Source organism: Musa acuminata, chromosome BXJ2-4, assembly GCF_036884655.1.
Source record: "Musa acuminata AAA Group cultivar baxijiao chromosome BXJ2-4, Cavendish_Baxijiao_AAA, whole genome shotgun sequence".
Classification (NCBI taxonomy): Eukaryota; Viridiplantae; Streptophyta; class Magnoliopsida; order Zingiberales; family Musaceae; genus Musa; species Musa acuminata.
Window position 1 is genome coordinate 43,690,658 of NC_088341.1, and position 20,409 is coordinate 43,711,066.

General features: G+C 39.4%; 4 protein-coding genes across 4 annotated transcripts; 2 read left to right on the forward strand and 2 right to left on the reverse strand.

Annotated features, from left to right (window-relative positions):
- Positions 1-560: 560 nt before the first annotated feature.
- Positions 561-6,509, forward strand: LOC135611099 (uncharacterized Rho GTPase-activating protein At5g61530-like). Its single transcript, XM_065106414.1, has 10 exons — positions 561-885; positions 1,288-1,372; positions 1,468-1,739; positions 3,313-3,375; positions 3,455-3,473; positions 3,827-3,925; positions 4,006-4,083; positions 4,163-4,407; positions 5,307-5,466; positions 6,041-6,509. Exons 2-10 carry the CDS (start codon positions 1,312-1,314, stop codon positions 6,184-6,186), a joined length of 1,143 nt encoding a protein of 380 aa, XP_064962486.1. The 5' UTR covers positions 561-885; positions 1,288-1,311; the 3' UTR covers positions 6,187-6,509.
- A 532-nt stretch (positions 6,510-7,041) lies between these two features.
- Positions 7,042-9,079, reverse strand: LOC135608821 (uncharacterized). Its single transcript, XM_065101868.1, has 2 exons — positions 8,927-9,079; positions 7,042-7,710 (listed from the first exon to the last, which is right to left on the reverse strand). Exons 1-2 carry the CDS (start codon positions 9,077-9,079, stop codon positions 7,042-7,044), a joined length of 822 nt encoding a protein of 273 aa, XP_064957940.1.
- A 1,289-nt stretch (positions 9,080-10,368) lies between these two features.
- On the forward strand, positions 10,369-11,798 carry LOC135609245 (uncharacterized). The gene has a single exon (XM_065102351.1). It carries the CDS (start codon positions 10,762-10,764, stop codon positions 11,629-11,631), a length of 870 nt encoding a protein of 289 aa, XP_064958423.1. The 5' UTR covers positions 10,369-10,761; the 3' UTR covers positions 11,632-11,798.
- A 1,332-nt stretch (positions 11,799-13,130) lies between these two features.
- On the reverse strand, positions 13,131-19,770 carry LOC103982613 (small ribosomal subunit protein mS47). The gene is made up of 14 exons (XM_009399595.3): positions 19,600-19,770; positions 19,441-19,521; positions 19,293-19,361; positions 19,151-19,214; positions 18,018-18,097; positions 17,143-17,226; positions 16,198-16,282; positions 15,614-15,699; positions 15,410-15,531; positions 14,921-14,981; positions 13,972-14,070; positions 13,791-13,892; positions 13,675-13,716; positions 13,131-13,596 (listed from the first exon to the last, which is right to left on the reverse strand). The coding sequence occupies exons 1-14, from the start codon at positions 19,720-19,722 to the stop codon at positions 13,477-13,479; spliced, it is 1,218 nt and encodes a 405-aa protein (XP_009397870.2). The 5' UTR covers positions 19,723-19,770; the 3' UTR covers positions 13,131-13,476.
- Positions 19,771-20,409: the final 639 nt, after the last annotated feature.

Consider the following 20,409-nt stretch of genomic DNA (forward strand, 5'->3'; position numbering starts at 1 on the left):
ATATGTGATGTATTTTTTATAGACAAAAGCATTCGAAATATTTGATGCATCATTCGTAAACAAAAGCATCATGATGTCTCTCACATGTTTTGCAAAGAAAAGCATTTCATGAATAAAAACATTTGAAGTATTATCGTGGATAAGGGCATTTGAAGCAGTGTCCACGTTAGATGTGTTTTTCACGAATAATTTTTCATTGACAAAAATCCACCCTTCACAAATAAAAGATTCCTTACGCATCCTTCGTGAATAAAAACATTTAAAACGTTAAATATATTCTTTGTGGGCAAAAGCATTCGATCGAGTCAAGTTAATCCTAGCATCGCCGAGATAGTTAATGATTAATCACGTCCGATACACATCAATAATAAATGAAAATGGTTAAACGATTTATATAAGAAAATATAGAGAGAAAAATAAGACAGAAAAATAAACTTTATATATGTCAATATGTTTTATTATATCTACGATCTACGGCCGAACCATTGACCCATTAATCGACCGGGCGGTTTTGATAGGTACGCTTAACCGGACCCGACCAACATGAGGGCAGCGCACCCGCCGACAAAGCAACGTGTGCTTGCGGCGGGCGCGAGTCCGTTTCTTCTCGTCTCGGCCATACGCGTCGGAGCACCATTCGCAGCTTAACCCGATCCATCCCCAAGAGAAGGGAGAAGAGCAGGGAGGAGCGGAGAGAGAGAGAGAGAGAGAGAGAGAGGACCAGAAGAAGAATCTCTTTGTTTGGCTCATCGATCGCTGCAACTTTCCAAGAATTGTCAACCCGATTCATTACTACGATTGCTCGCCCCGATCTCCCTTCCATCGCCTCTCCCCTCCTCCGCTGCGGGGAGGCAAATCGAAGAAAGAAAAAGTATTCCAGAGAAGGTAAGCACAGGCGTCCGGTTTGGCTGATCTGATCGTCTTTTCCCCCCTTGATTCCAGGTTTTATGGGCCTTTTCTTCCTTAAACCTCTTCCTTGTTTCCGTCTGCGCCTGTTGGATTAGATTCTTCCAGGTTGATGCGTTTGTTTAGATAACTCGATGGTTCTTGAAGGTAGAGTCGCACTAAAGTTGGATTCGGGGCTTCACTCTTGACGCTCAATCGGACGTTAGGGCTTTCTTGAACAACTCCGGTGTTTCTTTCAGAAAATTAAATCATCGCTTTCTTGATCGTTCTTTTGGGGCTTGAGTTTGGTTTGGTGTACGATTCTTGGCCTTTAATCGAATCTAGGGCTTTTCTTTATCGTTCTATTTCTTGACGTATTTTTTTTCTCATTTTATTTAATAGTTGCGTCCCTTATCGCCATTCACTATGCCACCTGAAGTTTCCTCGCAGTGGCGAGAGAAAGCGTCCGGCTTCTTCTCTTCCTCTGGTAATTTTATCTGATCCCTAAAACCATTTCGTTTTTATCCTTTCTAACATTAAGACGGCTTCTGATGCTATATTTTGACGGCATCTTTTTTGTAGGAGTGAGGCTTAAGCAAGCTGGGCAGTCTGCTGGGAGCATAGCCAAGAACGCAGGGGGAAATGTTGCAGATGCGGCCGGGAAGTTTGGGTCGCTGGTGAAGAACCGATGGGCTCTCATGCAGCAATCCAGGGAGCAGCAGAACCCTGCTGCATCCGGAGAGAGTATCCAGGAGCGCTTCCGTTATGCTGCTACTTCCACTGGGGCGCTTCTGAAGAAGGGCATAACAGAGACTAAAGAAAAGGTTGCAGTGGGAAAGTTGAAGGTTGAAGAGGTAAAGCTCGCATTGGTTTCAGAATTTTATGTTCATGTACTTGTATGCAAAATCGACATGTCATCCATTTATATTAATGATAGGACTTATAGATCACCCCCATGTTCTAGTTGCTATAGTGTATGCCCACAAGATTTTGAGAAGGTTTTAGTTTTTTGATCCAACCCCCGAACTTAGAATCATCATAGTGGGTTATAGGCAACAGACATCACGTACTTACAACGTGTAAATCAGAAAACTTATAGTTCTGCCAACTAATGCTTTTGAAAAGGTCTCATGATGCATGCATAAAGATGTGACAATTGGAGGCATATGATATTCAAACACATAACCAAGTGCGCAATTCGACGATAAGCTGTGGTGCAAGGATACATAAACATAAAGTACTTTCTGTATTCTTAGTGTTGTACTGTGTAAAGTATTAGAGGATGGTTCCCATAATGGTTTCAGAAAATCTTATGGTCACTTTTAATGTTATGGTGGTAGGCTGTATTAATTGTGAGAAATATCCGATTTCTAATTGATATAACAAAGAATTATAGATGTGACAATTTATATAGGTGTATCGACCGTGTCGATACATATTTAACATGATTTCACGGGCGTGGGGTAGGCATGAGAGTTAAGGTCACACTGGTGTTGCATGGTTGAAGTTTTTTTCTCGTTTAGTTTTTTAGTTGATATACTAGATACACTTCCTTGGCCATTTGGACAGATCCATTCTCCTATTAAAATATCTGAGTGATTTGTTCTCCACATAGAAGAAAATCATAAGTCTTACAGGAGAGTAAAGTAGAAGAGGTGAAATTTGAGCAAATAAAACATATGAGCAATCAAGTTTTGACATCATATGTGAGAAGATGGTACGCAATGATTCAATGTGTGCAAATCAAAATTTTAAGATATTTAAAAATTACACAAGAAAATTGTTTCTAATAATTTTGCTCATTTTTGAAGATTCGACATCATCTAGTGATCATCTTAACTCTTGTAGCATTATGAATCAAATTTTACATTTTTGTTTAACCAATATTCATAGATTATAACATGAAATTCACTACAGAAGCAATCTGAAAGCTTGTAATGTATTGAAGATTTTGTTTGATTGTCCAGTTTAAGACTGCATTTGGTAAGTTAGAGATGTCGAAGCTTTTATGTGTTATAAAATATGAGTTACCTACATGTCACGTTAAGGGTGTCTCTTTTCGTTTTCTTTAGGATCTACTAAGTCCTTTTAAATCACTAAGCTGCTCTTTATTTAATTGGACAAGCTTTACTGCATATCAGCTGAATTCTCTTGCAAACTGCTGGCAATAAAGTCGTAGAGCCTCATGAAGTTGACTTAAGACAAAAGAAACTCGAGAAGTGTACGTAGGTCAGTTAGAAATTGGTTGCCAAGAATTTGTTATGTGATCTTGAATGGTTCAAGGACTGTATCACTGATGTTTTCTACTTTGGTTTATTTCTATTGCTTTTCTGTAGGGTTCTTCTTTCCTTCTGTTTACTGCTTCAGTTTAAATCTGCATGAGATTCACTCTAATTTTTCATACTCCTTTCTATTTCTTCTTTTCAGGCAGCAAAGAAGACCGCAGATAAAAGTAAGAACATTCTAAACAATATTGAACGTTGGCAAAAGGTGTGTCATATTGGCAAGTGTACGGTACTCCTCCTTGCATTTAGCTGCGTTCTCACCGTTTCTTACATCTATTTTGCAGGGAGTTGCAAGCACTGATGGTGAGTTTTTTCTGTCATATGGATTCACTCTACTATTGGTTTTACTACCCATGTCAAAGAAGGAGCTGGGCCGCTATTTTTGATTTTTTTATTATTTTTATAGAACTGGACCAGGCTGCCCGAAACGGGTGTGGTCCATGTACCAGCCCACACCTGGACCGGTGCATACCACCCATTTTTTACTGTTTTGGGCAGCACAGCAATCAGTGATCGTATCTTTATCATACTCATTTTATAATTCCAGCTGTTCATATTGAAAGGCTATGTTTAATTTGGTTAAAGATAAGAGCTGGCTTTTCTTTTTCTGAACAAATAGGAGTTCATACTAACTTATATTGCCATGAACCTTGCAGTATTTGGGGTGCCAATAGAGGTTCTTGTGCAACAGCAACAATCTACAAGGCCTGTTCCTCAAATATTGGTCAGATGTGCAGAAAATCTCATTATATCAGGTGGCTTGAGACAAAAAATCTGGAAAATGTTACTATTTTCTTAGAAATAATGAAACTGATATTGGCTTCTGTTTCACTAGGATTGAACTCAGAGAATTTGTTTAAAACCGAAGGAGATAGAAAAGTTATTCGTCAGTTGATTGCACTTTACAATCAAGGTACACCTTGAAGCTTTTTGTTTGTTGTTTTGCCATGCCAAAGGAATCATGTTTTCCTCGTGGGGTTTGAATATTGCAGACTGGAATGGATCAATACCAGAGGGTGTAAGCCCCATTGATGTGGCTGCTTTAGTTAAGTGCTATCTTGCCAGCCTCCCAGAGCCGCTGACTACATTTGCTTTATATCATGAGATTAGAAATGCAAGAAGTAGCATCTCTGAGTTAAGAGACAGTTTGAAGAAGCTTCCAAATGTGAATTTCATGACCCTAGAGTTTGTTACTGCTCTGCTGCTCCAAGTGAGCCGGAAGTCATTGCTTAACAAGGTAGTATCCTCTTCTTTTATCTTTAAAATTGGTACTGAACTATTTTAAGTATGAATTAAGCTCCTTTTTAGGTGGTTATGGTGAAACTTTTTTGTCTTTGGAAGTAATCTTATTACAGCCACACTTGCTGCTATTTTCAATACAAAACATGGGTGCACATTGATTTTATGCTGTGAATATCATGGGACGTCGTAGAACTCTTAAGTATAGGTTCATCCAATTTTTTCGTAAGATTAATGTGTATAGAGAGAGAAAGTCTGGTACCAATATGGTTCTTAGAAATCACAATAGATTTAGTTGCTACTATTCTCATTGTTTCTCGTATTTTGTTGCTTCTCAAATAATAATTTTTGACTTCGCGACAATCTTTTTCTAAATGTTTGATGTCAGCCAACTTTGAGATATAGCTATTCTTGGGACTGCTTTCTACTTGTTTCAGCATATGAATATGATTTTGCACCATATGCACAAAATCATGTTGTGATCTTGGGATTACAGTGGATTAATTCTTGAACCTGGAATCCCTCATCCAATTGAAGACACTTGGATTCCTCCCTGCCATCAAGACCTAGCTTCCTTCCTCCTGGCAATCCAGTCATTTATTTCAGGGAGTCTGGGTAACATGCAACTGTCCGACCATTCCATGCCACCTCCTCTGGTTTCAATGCATCAATGAAGCAGCAAAAGCTTTTATCTAATTCATTCCCCCCTCGGTTTTGTATCTTTTCAATTTCAACCTTTTCATTTTGTTATCTGTCTTCTTTTTTTCTCTGCTGGAATCTGTTAGTGTTGGAGACCTCCTTTTTCTTTGTATTCTGATGCTAAATTTATTGGTTTTATCATTAAGATCGAGATTGTTCTATTGCAATTTTGATATCCACTTAATTTCTTAAATGCAGATGGATGCTCATAGCCTGTCTGTGGAACTTGCACCTGTGATTATGCGGCAGCAAGGGGATCCAAGAGCAGATTTCTACAGTCATTTTTACTACACATCAAAAGATCCTTCAGGAACCATGGATCAGACCTTGAACCACAATAGTTGGGTTGACTATTTGGGTAAGTTTTGGTACTGTACTTGAACATGAACAGCTTATAACAGGATGAGTTTCCAAAGTTTTATGTGCTTATTCTTATTCATGCAAACCTACATGGTGACATGATCTGCCTCATCATCTCTATCATTCACTAGTTTTTTTATTGCACAAAAAAGTATGCTGCCTTTATATGATCTATATTTTGTCTCCTAAAATCTTTTTCTTCACCTTCATCGTGATGATTTTATCTTGATCAAAATTTCAATATCAGGCTTATTCTGTTTATCTTGAATGTCTATAGTCAGTGTACATATATAAAAGTAAGGCATTCCGAATCATGAATATATGTCCAGCATGGTCATTTAATGTGTTAAAATAATGTGAATGCTCAAATTACCTGTGGGATGTCTCAAAACCAACTGCTCTTATACGCCTTGGGAAATCTAGGTTTGTATGCATGGAATACAAACGAGAAGTCATATGAGATCTCCCAAAAGGATCATAGAGGGAATTTAATCTCTGGCTATATCTGCATAATTTTCTCTATTTTCATATTCTCATGTTCTTCTTTTTCTCCTTGTTGGATTTTGTGGTAGATGAGGATGAGGACACTGATGCATCTTCTCAAATCCCCCTAGATGATGATTTACCACCTGATTATGGTGCCATTGAAGTGATCCAGTGCCTCATTGAACATCACAATGCCGTTTTCACAGATGCAAATGAAACAATATGGAGATGATCCAGTTTGGATTTTGCTAGGTTTGTGAGAGTTTCACATGTGAAGCCTAGTCCAAAGAACTAAGTTTCATGTGGATCTCTGTCGTTTTATAGAATAGATTTGCCTTAGAATAACAAAAAAGTATAGGGCTTTTTTTTTTCTTCTTTTTATGGTATGGGGACTTAAGATTGGATCCACGTACTTTAACTAAAATCTGGCTGCAACTCATGAAGAAAAGATTTAGTTTTCTTTTGTCAGTCAACAAACTTCTTGGTTACAAATATTGTACAGTGATTTCTCTGCGTTTTGTCTATATAATTGAGTTGCAGACAACATAATATCAATGACTGATGGCTTTCTTAGAAGAGTGTCATCAATTCTCCTACTTACATCCACTCTTCGACACTCCATTCCACTGGAATGAGTAGTTGTATTTGACAGGGTCCAAACAGTTTTTTTTATTCAGGTTTCTAAGAATTAAATGACATAAATAATTCCTTGTAGCATTCTGGTCTGTTGACCGTGGAGAAAAATAGCATTTTTTTAGCCCTTTTTTGTTGAACACTTTTTTAAAAGCCCACAATGTCAATAATAAATAACGGTTGTAAATATTCGAGTTGATTATATATTACCTTATATAATTAGTTACCTTTAGCATCTTGATTTTTATATTTTAAAAAGTTATACTGATATCCGAAAGTAAAATATGTAAGTTTATTTACCTTAGCATCATTGGTTTTACTAATGAAAATAAAAAAATAAATGGTAAAAAAATAATTTTAATATTTCAGTTAGTAGTGACGGACGATGTTAATGGTGGAGGATGCAGATCAGCGACGAAGTGTTATGTGGCTTTGTCATGGAGCAACATTTGCGTCATTTGTAAGATGAAATTATCGGTGCTAGTCTTGGAATCATCAAGACCTTACAATTGGCTACCCAGCTTGTTCCCAGAACCTTCAATAGCATCTCTACCTTGCTTTTTCCTCTCGTGCTCACCTCGTTATCACTGTTGGCCAAAGTCTTCACAATCGCCTTCGCCTCATCCACCTCTTTGACGTCCCTCACCATCTTATCTCCGTTGCTCTTTACCAGGTTCGGTAGCATAGTCGCAGTGTTTTCCCTTGCCCTCCCGCTTCGCCTAACCTCCGGATCCATTAGGATACTGACACCGTCCACCCTTTGAAATGCCTTCACGCTCTCGTCGCATCCTGCCACATGGGTGATCACCATCGTCGCGTCCACCACCATCCCCTTTCGCTTGTCCTTCACCACCAGTTCAAAGAGGGGTGGCACGATGCCCAGTTCGATGAGGGCAGTGCAGTTAAGTGGGTAGATGATCAGGCGAAAGTCGACCTTGAGTATGTCCTTGATGGACCTAGTCAGCACATCAGAGGCACCAAGGAGATCCACGAAGGTGGCGATGAGGGTCTCTTTTGACTTGATGATGGAGCGGTATGCTTTATTGGAGAGAAGGCTATAAAGGGTTGCGGTGGGGGAGAGGAGGCGAAAGGCAATGACGAGGGCGTTGAGGATGCCTGGGGTCTACTTGAGCGCCTCGTGGGCCAAGATGAAGAGGTTGAGAAGAGTAGCGGCGACGTTCTCTAAGCCTCGACTATGTACGAGTGGTGGTGGTGATGGTTTAGGAGGCAAGTGATAAAAAAGGATAAGACAACAATATCGACGAGGGGGGCACGCATCTCCGGGTCTTGCTTTGACAAGCGATGAACCTTCGCGATGGCTTTAGTAGCGAACTTCGATTCCATGGTAACAGAGCACCAATGCAGACGCAGAGCGGAGGAAGGGCTGCTCGGCAGTTGCGTCGGTGTCGATGCCAACAATGTCAATGTCCGCTACCACCGTCGTTCGTCACCACCAACTGGAACGTTAAAATTATTTTTTTTACCTTTTGTTTTCGTATTTTTGTTGATAAAACTGACGTCGTTAGGATAACCGGGCCTAGCTATTTTAATTTATAATTATAAAAATATCATATTTTTTAAATTATAAGGATGGAGATGTTTAAGGTAACCCATTACAAGGCTAATATATAATTAGTCCTACATATTCTAACACACAAATTCGAAATGTTGCTTGGTTGAATCAGAGTTGCTTCTATGCTTCGAAGGAAATCACAAGAGAAGAGAGTAGGAGTACTTAAGATAGATCGCCCTGTGGCCGAGTCCTCTCCACCTCTGCAAGCTCCCACCCGAAGGTCGGAGTGTTCCACTTCTCTCTCTCTCTCTACCCATCTCAAGAAGAAGCACTCAGGCTTCCTACATCATCACAATCCCTTCCGCCAGTCTTCCTGCTCACATAATGTCCTTCCGACCTCAACAACCTGCTAATGAGATCATCCACAGCATAGAACAAAAGCTCTTTGTCTTTGTTGCATACTCTATAGCTCGAACAGAGGCTGATCAAAGATGGTAGCATGGCACTATATAACCCCTTCTCAGATTCCAAACTATTGTAATTTATTTGGATGACGATCTCATCATCGCAACAGAGTCATAATAGATTATAATAAGAAGTAATTTAATATATCATCCAGTATCGTTGAATCACTGTTGCAGTAATAAGAACAGTGTTTCCAGAATCAAACCATGTGGCATTATCATTCCAAAATTTCGTTGATCATAACAATGACTGAGGAATTAATTGACTCGGTGGCATGCAAGATTCAGCTGTGTGGGTTGGAGTTGGAGTAGGCGTGAGAGACCAAAGGCTGGCAGTGATGCCCTCCTCTGCTTGCCCCCACCTCGTTTGCAGTGATTTCGAAGTCCACACTCCCTTCAATTCCTCCCACAGGCTTCACTCGATCCACTTCATCATGCCAAAAGCTCAAAGCTGTCGTCTTTCCCATGGCTTTGTCCCCCACAACCCACACCCCTTTATAGGTAAAGGCAGACATTGGGTTAATCCACTCAGTGTTCTCCCACCATCTTGTCTCAAAAGTCTCTCGGTGACTTCTTCCTCCATTTCATCCTCTTCTTGCCCGGCGAGATTCCTTCGTTTGGAAGGTGACCCGGAAACCACCACCTCAACAAATCAGACTGAGACATGGGGATATATATATATATGCATTGATTAGCAGACACAGAGATCTAGTGGTGTTTTTTCTTGGCTGCTAAGCAAAAACAAACAGCAGTAGCTAACAAAGATATCGTCTGTGACAAGAGAAAAGCTCGAGTTTTCTGTAGCAGTTGAATGCATCATTGTGTTCCTTCAGATTTCACTTCATCACAGCATTCTGAAGCTCTCTTTTTTGACTGCATCTAACATCATTTGAGATGGTAATGATTCCAGTTAGGTAGGGACAGGACAAGAGCTTGGTTTCTGGGTCACCTTTTGTCACTCCACTGGGCTCTCCTGCAGTGCACTGTGCACATGCTCAGCTCCTCCTCATTCTTCAGTATCTTTCTCATCAGTGCAAATCTTGTACTCCCAACCCTAAATCCCAAACATATTGTGGATATTTTCTTTCTTTTTCTCCACAATAACAAGCCCATGATGGACCTTTTTTGGATATAAAACTTCAATCTCTACCTACACCTCACATGCAAACTGAGACAAGAAGCAAGACAATGAAGGCATTCTTGAAGGGAATACACAACCTGGAGATGATAGAAAACAAAAGGGAATGACTTCAAAGGAATGCCATTCCATATCTTATTGAATCCCAGAGAAAATTCTCCAAGCCTCCTTGTTCATATCATGTGCTGACTCTAAACTATATAATTCATCTGCTCACAGAAGGCACATCACATTAGAAACATCATGGCCAATTATTGATGGGTGTGGGTTGATAGCACATCTTGGAAATGACCTAAAGATTAGATTATGATGTTGTTTGAAGAATTTATCTTGAAAAGACTTGATTATTATATCTTGCTTATGATTCCCACATGAGTTCTACCTTGTTTCATGAAATGTTAGTTTGAAAGGAGATGAGATTGGAACATGGCATTTTTGTATGGTTGCTCAGATCATATGTGAGGGTGGGTCATCTCCTTAATGTTGACATGGTAACTAACAATAGCAGGGTTAGATGCACAAACACTGGTTGAGATTTCATGTCTCCTTCCATTGTTTGGTGGAAGTCTTCCAAGTAATCCAAGATGAAGGAAGGATGATGTTACAAGTTGGAGTTGGGTCCATCAACAATGAAAGATCTACTTTGCACCAAACAAGTACAATAAGACGACACTAATTGAAAAGAATTGTTAGTGTTCGATCCATGGAAGCACAGAGCGAGGATAAGGCTGCGTGCAATACAAAGGAGTAGAAGGAGAGCACTCCACCCAAAGCTTCTCATGACAGAATCCAACTCAACTACTATGAATCCAAACCAAGATTGCACTACAACTTGAACAGAACCCACTGGCCAAAAGCCACCAACCAAGCAGTCTATTCCAAAGCGATCACCACCACCACCTCCTCCTCCCTCTCCCTTCCGCAACACCACATAAGATCACCTCTCTCTCTCTCTCTCTCTCTCTCTCTCTCTCTCTCTCTCTCTCTCTGTGAAGGTGTCATTTGTACTGCTTAGGTGATCTTGTTCTTGGCCGACACAGCCGTCATCGTCGTCGCCAAATGGCGGCCGGGTGGGTTAAGTCGCTGCACTGCAAGTCTAATGCTGTGGACGACGTCGTATACAACCGGACGCCGTCGTCTTCGTCTTCTGCTAGGAAGCCGTTGCTCTCCTCCGTCTCCTGCAGCAACACCTCTCACGCCATTAAGGACGTCTTCCTCTTTCCAAAGTACCTTTCCTCGTCGGCTTCGTCCTCATCCTCGCTTCCAAAGAAACCCCGGCCTAAGGCGAGGCCCAAGTCCAAGCTTAAACCGACGTCTGCCCGCCCGCCCGCCTCGCCGGTGGCGGGACTCGTGGGGCCGGCCCACGCGGACCCATTCCCGACTCTGGCGGAGCTTCCCACCGGTCACTCGTCGCGGCGGGTGGTGGAGATCATCTTCAGCTCGAGCTGGTCCTCCTCCGGCGGCAGGCCCGCCGCGGCGTTCCCGGGCGAGATCGAGATGCTGTTCCGGGTCCACAACCCGGCGCGGACGGTGGCCCGGTTCGAGGAGCACCGCGCGGCGGTCCGTGCCCGGGCCGCCCGGTCTGACGACGCGCGATGCGCCGCCGACGGCAACGAGATGATGCGGTTCCACTGCGGCGTCGGCGGAGGGGTCGTCTACGATGCCGGGGTGGTGTGCAGCGCCGTGTGGTCGGCGGGGGGGAAGGTGGAGGGTGTCCGGACCTTCGCGGGGAGCGGCGGAGCGCACGCTAGCGGGGGCGGGGGGACCGGGCGGAGGGCGATGCTGGTGTGCCGCGTCATCGCTGGCCGGGTCAAAGCCGAGTTCGACACCGAATCGGAGGCCGAGTCGGTGACCCTGGAGAACGGGGAGCTTGTGGTATTTGATCTCAGGGCGGTGCTTCCTTGCTTCCTGATCATCTACAAGCTCTAAACTCAAATCCGTAGTAATCATTTTCGTCCTCTTGTTCTCTCTTCTATTCTTGTGGCGATTCTCTTAACTCGAGCTACTGACTCGGTGGTGAACAGTGTTTTTCTTGGTGTAAAAGCTTCTCCTTTTTCTATCTGAAGGTATAGAATCACTTTTCATGGGTTGCTTTCTGTCTTCTTGTTCCCGTAAGTGCTGGTGTGACCGTCATTCTTGTCTTTGATGTAAGCAACTTGTCGTCTATTTGTTGGATTTGTTTGATGTGATTTAGAGCATTTGAAGTCGTATGTGCAAATGGTAGGAGTAGTGTTTTTGTCTTGCCATGGAAAGCCAGAGTCCCCAAGAAGGAAGGAATCCATGCATGTTCTTTGTATTCATATCATGTATGACTACATTATGCATCTCCATCTTGAAGAACAACTCGTAACAATGGCCTCAAATTTCAATGCAATAAACCTAATAGTTATTCCAAGTATCAGATTTATATCAGATCAAAACCTATAATACTCTTCTTGTTTACAATGAGTCGTCATATAGAGAATATGAAGTTACTGGATTGAAACAAACAGAATAGATGTTTGTAAAACACTTGAAAAGCATACTACTGATATTGGAAAGCAAGATCCAAAGAAAGATGTTTGCTTTGACTTCATTTTTGTTGTAGCTAATCAAAGAACATGAGGTCATAGCTTTCGATGCATCAACAGCAGGGCCTTCTGGCAACCAATTAAGAAGTCAAACAGTGGTCACATGAGAAAACAAAACTTAGGAAGCATCTGAATCCCAGGCATCTGATCTCCATTGGATTCATCCAATGAACAACCACCACCACCACCACCCCTGAGCTATTCTTCCTTCTCTTTATTTCTAGTCCTTGGAACCCATAAATAATTACCAGTTCATTTATATTTATGGTATTTATTGGGTAAGCATTTGGCCACACCAACCCACTTGTTTGCTATCAAGCACCCAAACCCTTCACTGCTGCAACAACTGATGACCCATTTAATACCTAGACTGCTCAGTCTTTTCATATGCAGGTGAGGGTACTTGAGTGGCCAAAATATTCCCTGTAGATTTGATGTAAACTCCCATCTGATGTGAGCTGGTGCTTATCGTCTTCAACATGAATGCAATATTTGAATTGGATTTCCTCTATCACTTGTACTCTGCCTGTTTCCTCAACAATGCTGTGTTTTGTGTATCCTTCCCTCACATAACAGATAACACCATAAAAGACAATGCCGTGTTTGGGTATCCTTCATCACATAACAGATAACAACACCATAAAAGATATGGCTAGATATATCCACTGTTGCAGTTTGTCCACAACAAGAAGCATTTAAATCAGTATAATCATGTCTCCAGTCCAAAATCTAAAACACAACAGTCCTTTGCCCTTGAGAAATCATTACACTGCAGTTTTCATCATGTTTTCTGACCAGTTCAGCATCAATCTCATTGTTGTTATAATTCTCGGCAGCAAATAAGAGAAAAAGAGACCATTATTGAGGCAAAACATAGTTTAGCACTGGTTTTCATATCACAACCTGAGTACACTAAATCTGCCTTTGGTTGATTTCACTCCCTCAAATTTATATCTGTTAATACTTTGGAAGAATACCAACCAAGTTTTGATCAGATATTTCCATCTCTCAACCCACATTCTTGTTCTCAAATGCCTAGTCGTAAAGTTAAACTCATACGAAAAAAGAAGGCAAGGCTGCAGTTTTAGAATGTGATGCCACCCACTATGGAGATGATACAACAATTTTTCACCCACATTTAACATGAGATTACATATGCTATGAGCTGCTGACCGGCATCCTGCAGGCTTAAGACGATCCTGAATCAAATAAAAGCTTCGCGCAGGTGTGTGGGTAGCTTTAGTTCGGGCTCGAATTCACCAAGTGGTGAGAAGTAATAATCAACCATGTCTTTGGATACTTTCTCTAATGTTGGAGGATCCCACTGCATTATTCATAGATGGAAACTCTTCAGAAAACAACAAATGAAAATTTGAACCATCTGAAGCATCACTGGAAGTACCTTAGGAGCCAAATCCTTCTCAACTAGCCGTGCTCGAACACCCTGTACAAAACAGAGGTAGGTTAGGAAACCCTAGGAACAAACTTATCCTTCTAGCAGATCAATGATTCCAGTACCTCGCAGAAGTCATGAGAAACCGGCTTTGAGATCCCGTGAAGTGACATTCGATACTCCCGAACAAGGCATTCATCGAGAGTTTGAAATCTACCTTCGCGTATCTATCAAGTTGTCAGAGGAAGCATTGGTAAATAATTAATTACAGAGGAAGCAGCATTCAGTGAGGTTCTAGCAACTTACAGATCGCAGGGAAACCTTTAAACTCAATGGAGAAGCTTCTTTTAATTTTTTCAAAGCAGAAGCACACCAATCTTGATTTGATCTAGCTACCTCAACTTCCTGTGTATGATAAAGAACATTAAACAGGAAATATGGCATGAGAAGATTAAAAAAGTGCAAATATTATTCCTCTGATGCGAACAACAAGAAGGCTGTCACATTTGATCTCCACAAAGTTCAGCCCAATCGACAGTCTGAGTTGCTTGATAATGTTTCACCTTTATGAGAATAGTCTAAATGTACTAGATCCGTGAAAGTGATTATGTACAGCATGGTCGAACTGTCCGAATGTTTAATAGCATAAGAATAATTTGTCTGCTACACTATCGTTGAGTCAGATAAGAAATAGATAGTTGTACTAATTGACTGTTCTGTAAACACCCAAGAAAAGAAACTTCCATGCTCAACAAAATTAATGGAACAGAATCATTCACTATTGTCTGTTCAAATAAATAAGGTTAACATGAAATTCAGTTCATGGATGTAGCAGGTCTACATGACAAGTTGCTTCAAATTGCAACTTTAAGTAAGGTTTTATATCTCCTCTAAATGTATAAAATGATCTAGAAAATATTAAGATAGTTCCACTTCATGTAAAAGTTACGTTGATTAAAATATCCTAATAGATACAGGAATTTAGCAATGCCTTGAAGGAATTATAAGATTACAGTTTGAAACTTTAAAAATATCAGAACAGGGCAGGGACGAGATTGCATTCTCCTAAAAGGTGAATGGTGAATTACATGTCATATCAGTTTAACAAAGTTGTACTTAAGACCTAAGATCATGTTATCCCCCATCAGTTTTCATATATAAACTGGATCATGCTAACATAAGCAGGATGCCCACCACATGTACAAATTGATCAGATAAAAATTTGCACAGATCATTGGAAAAAGGGGAAGCTTACCAAAGCATCCAAAATTTCCTCAACTGTTTCATGGCCAAAGCATTTATCTATCACCTCCAGCCTGAACAAGGGAAACAAAGAAAAACAAGTTCAAATAAGGTACAGTGATATTAGCTTTAATATTGTAGATACAGATAATTTGCAAATGGACTGAGTATGGATGATCAGAGTAACTATTTATGTTCATTATTTTGTATAAATAAGAATGACTAATATAGAAAAACTAGAAATTACAAATAAAGCCTACTCAAGGAAAAATGTAAAGGTCCATATATTATAAATATCTTTATTTTATGTATGTACGTTGTGAATCACTCACAACTACATCATTGCAGCTATGAAATGTATCATGTACTCCCAGATTATGTGTTTATGAAAGAAACTTATGATTAGCAACTATTAATCTACATAATCACAGAGCATCATTAACAGAGTATTATTTATCTACATATTAAAAGGACTTGTGAAGAATTTCAAGCATGAGAACACCTGTGGACGATGCTAGTCTTATCTGGATAGACAAGATCGCCATATTGTGCTAGTGTAGAATCAATGACTGAAGGATCATCTGTGATCAACTTAGCAAGTCGTTCATCAATCCAATCAAGCCTCTACAAACAAAAAAGAAAATATATTGTAAGAAAACCAAAGGGAATGAGTACATAACTTTTGAAAATTGAGTAAAGGAACAACTGCTCTCAGTGAAAAATGTGTAGCAAGGCCAACTGCAAGCATATCTACACCATTGAGCCTCTCGCCAGTTAGGGCCAAGTATTCCCCTATAGAAAGATCATAACAAGAACTGTGTGAAAAGAGTTTGTCAACATAGCTGCTAAATAAAATCATATCAGATAACTAGAATCAGCTATACAATGATAACAAATAACAAAAGAATGTGAAAAAAACCCATGTGAAGATAATTAGCCAAAATAGAGACAAAAGAATGTAATGGAGTGAAAAACAAACATAAACAATACTAAAAATGCATACTTTTGTCATTCAAACCCAATAAAATTCATCAAGATTCTTCTGTTACATAAGAAAAAACCCATGTGAACCTAGAAACTCATGCTTATGAGCTTAGTAGCTTGAAAGTTGAAACTAAACTCTTCTACAAACAAGACATTTGCACATAGAACTACTAGCAGCAAAGGATATGAACAGCAAACAATAAATTGTGTCAACTGTCAAGTACTAAATATTTCCACATTGAGCAAATTAAGACAAATTAAAAGTTGGTCATGCACCACAAGTGCAACTTTGTAAAAAAGTTGTACCTATATAACCAGTTAGACGTGATAAATAGAAGGAAGCACCAGCATCAGGATGGAAACCTATATGAACTTCTGGTGTTGCAAAGATCTGAAATTGTTCAGAAAAGTTGAAAACATTTCAGAAATGCGTAAGTTAACAAGTAGACTCAACCAGAAATGATGTTACAAGGACAAGTATGTATAAATTCTTTTCATCTGTATAATACGAATTGTCAAATATATATTATATTTTCGGTAAGCGTAAAAATGATCATGCCCACAACCCATTGAAACTAACTTCAAGAAACATATATATTGGTACGTTTGTGTTCATTAAAGCTAATAAAAAAAACATAACTCAATGGTGGCAAAAGATTCATTTAGCAGACTTTAAATAGTTGAGACATTATGGATTTTTGTTTTCGTTGTAAATCTAATAAAAAAAGAAAGACCAATGAGAAGGAAATAAAAATGAGGTGCTCGTAATCAGTTTAAGATCCAATTTCAGAAATGCTCTTATACATCTTTATATGTAACAAGCTAAAGACAGAGTACAATTGACAAACAAGAGAAAACAAATTTTATAAAGTCACTAAAATTAAAATTTTTTATCTGCTTAGCTTTTTCTTAAATAGTACTGTAATCAATGTGCAAAATGTGACTAAAAGATAAGAACACCATATGAATTTGAACAATGATAAAGGAACTAAATTTCAATTAGCACATTCCACAATTAAAAGCAAAATATAAGCATGTATACAAATGAACTTTTCGGTGTAAATGCATGGCAAAAGGCCATGCAATATTATAAAAATCCTTGCTTAATCTAAAACCAAAAGTTCGCAATTTCTATAAACTAAAATAACATCACAAACCTTAACAACTAACTTACTAAAATAAACAGCTACAATAACCTATAATACAAAATAATAAGTTGTGAATTTCATATCATGGATATGGAACTCATACAGTCTTATCAGTTGCAATACGAAATGTCCCTGGAACTGAGACTCCTGCTCCGCCCCCCATGGTAACACCATCCAAAATTGCCACCTGCATGGGATGATTCAAGTACAAGTCATTTGCAGAGCTGCTGAGAGCGAAAGGATTTGATTTGGAAAAGTACAATAAAAGCACTATGAAGTATAGAGGGGATCGGAAAAAAACAAACTGTCACAAGAGAATGATATGAACACTTAAAATACCAGCACATTTACAGGAGTAATGTTATCATGAAAAAAGATTAGAAAAAAAGATTTTCAAATGGTGAAACTCTTGAAATTATGCAAGACAAGAAACCAACTATATCTTAAAGAATCTGCAAAACCTTCTTCAGGATCCAGAAGACCTAAGATTGCTTTAATATACTAGCAAAAGCAATAAAAATAAGTTTTCTAAGGAGAATTGGTAAGCATGCAACAGATTTACTACTTGGACAACATCTGGAATCACTGGAGTAAATGAAATGGCCATTATTTGAATTTCTTTACTCTTGGCTTAGGAATTTTATGATGTTCTCTACATCACCAATATTCCTAAGATAATTCTAATCTTCTCCCTCTTAGGTCAGCGCCAAGTTCTTCCAACAATGAGTCCAACCTTCCGCTGGGATAAATGAAATACCAATTTCACAAATTGGTCCAATTTTCTTCTTCAAGATTTCGAAAGAACTGAAGAACAGCCAAGTTTTCATTCTTCAGCACAAAAAATGTATGGGAAATGGTATGATTACTACTCTATGCATCAAGCATACAATAAGTAGAACAAGACAAAGACAATTTTGTTAAAGCTATATTGAATCAGCATATTACAAAGAGTGTAAACTTTATAAAGGTTATACTCACATGTGGCTTCAAATATGTGCCTAAAACATAGATGAATGTGTATAAGTTCCTGAAGAAGTCCTTGCAATCTTCCATTTTCCCTGCATGAGAAAACTAAAAGGTCATAAACATTCTAGTGACATCAATTTAAAATACAAGTTACAAAACAACAAATGTGGTCTGAGGCTCTTACCCATGTTTCCTTGTCTTAAAAAAAATCAGAACCATGAAGCAAATTTGACTTATTGTGGAAACAATTAGAAGGAACTGAACATCCACATGATGCCATAATCAGTATCATAAAGAAATAAGTCAAGCTAGTCAGGTTTTGATTTCAACTGATTGTTTCTCTTCAGAACTAATACATACATGTGCTCACCACAAGAACCTAAGGCATTAGAAAGAATACTTCTCTTATTGTAACACAAACTTCTCTAGCCTTATGCTCCACATAAGAGGCCGATTGATTAATTATAATTTTATGATCTGTCCCGACAGAATCATAATCGATCAGCAAATGTTTGACTGAAGTATCACTTGTGATATCTCACAAGGTTGTAGAGAAGGTAGCATGCTTGTCTTTCCATCTCTTTTCCTTTCTCCTACACGAAGTAGGGAAAGTAAATCTTATCCTCCCACTATATTCTTCTAGCGTATCTCTCTATGTTTGAAGGTAATAAATTCTGCCTTTAATATGATCTTTTATGACCTTGATTTCCTCATGAGAAGCCCAAGGAACCCAAAAGCACTTATAACAGACTATTCAGTATTAATATTCTTCAACAAATGATACACCAATATTTAAATAATAGATAAAAAAAATTCAGAGCTTATCTTGGAGCAACATTCAACTTAAGCTTTCCAAAGTGAAGTACAGAACCAAAATACTATTCGACGGAGACCTCTTCATAAGAAGACCGAATTGCTTATCCTGATAACGTTACAGACTCACAATTAAAGATAAGAAGATCGAGACCTTCCCATCAGGTGCATCATTTTGGCATTCGTACAAATGGTCTATTCTTTCTTTCATTTTGTTTTCACTTTGATAACATGCCACAATGCCAACCATCCAGCATGCAAAGTAAAGTAGTAAACTAAATGCTTATAGGGCATATCATGAACGTTCTTACATAATCTAACAAAGAGTGTACCTTCATTAAGCAACCGATGAAGGGCAACAACATCCCCACCAGCACAAAATGCTCTGCCACTGCCCTTCAGAAGATCAAGACCACATTTAAGCTTCATATTTCACGATAACTGTAATGGTTCCCAAAATAAGCAAGAGCTTACCTTCATCATGACAAACCCAATATCAGGATTATCCTCCCAAGTTTCATAAAACTTCTTCAACCGAACTGCCTATAGAAGACCACAATACCTGAGTTCACTCTTGGTCAAGCAAAAGTTCGAACACCGCAACTACATCAAGAAAGCATACCATATTGGTCGTGAGAGCATTAAGAGCAGAGGGCCGGTTAAGAATCGCGGCGCGGGCGCTCGCCTTGCCCTCTACAAGCACCTAAGTCCAGCGGAGAGCAAGAAAAGATGAGAAAAGAATAGTGAGATGAGAAGGAACGAGGAATGGTGGTGGCCTCACCTCGTTCTGTGGTTGGTCATCATGGGCGGACAACGGGCGCGTCGTCGTCGAGAAGGATGAAAGGGCGCAGCGGATATCGGGGAGGGACCGCCGGCACGACGCGAGGCCTCTGAACTTGTGCATCTCCGAGCGCCCCAATGGCCGATGTCCGTCGAGTAGGGTTGCAGAAGAGGACGGGATCTGTCATATATATATATATATATATACATATACATATATATATATATATATACATATATATATATATGTACATATATATATATATATATGTATACATATATATATATACATATATATATATATATTTGTATGTATGTATGTATGTATGTATGTATGAATTGGACCAACGCGATAATATAGTTCAAAAACGTTCAAAAATTCTCCAAAGTAGTTTAATGCATTAATAACAATATTTTTATATGATTATTCTGTATGCAACCGTCTACACTTGTTGCATAAATCTGTGAAGAGTTTGTTATGTGCAAACGGTAATTGATGGTGCATAGAAGTCATGTAGGTGTAGTGATTCGTTCTTCTTCATCGCTTATGTGGATAAGCGTCAAGAACTGGCGATGTGCGCTCCCGCTTGATTCGCACAAACTGCCAGAAGTGCACTCCCCGACGATCCCTCTGTGCTCGTTGCGATGATGGAGTGCTCTCGTAGGCTCGGGATGTTGGTTAAAGCCCAGTGCATCCTGGACCAGATGATATGACTTCGATCTTTGCCGTCAAATGGGACATACAGCTCGATGCTGCGTGTTCTCGGAGGGTCTGGATCTCTTCTTTCTATTGGCTTTAGCAGGTATTTTT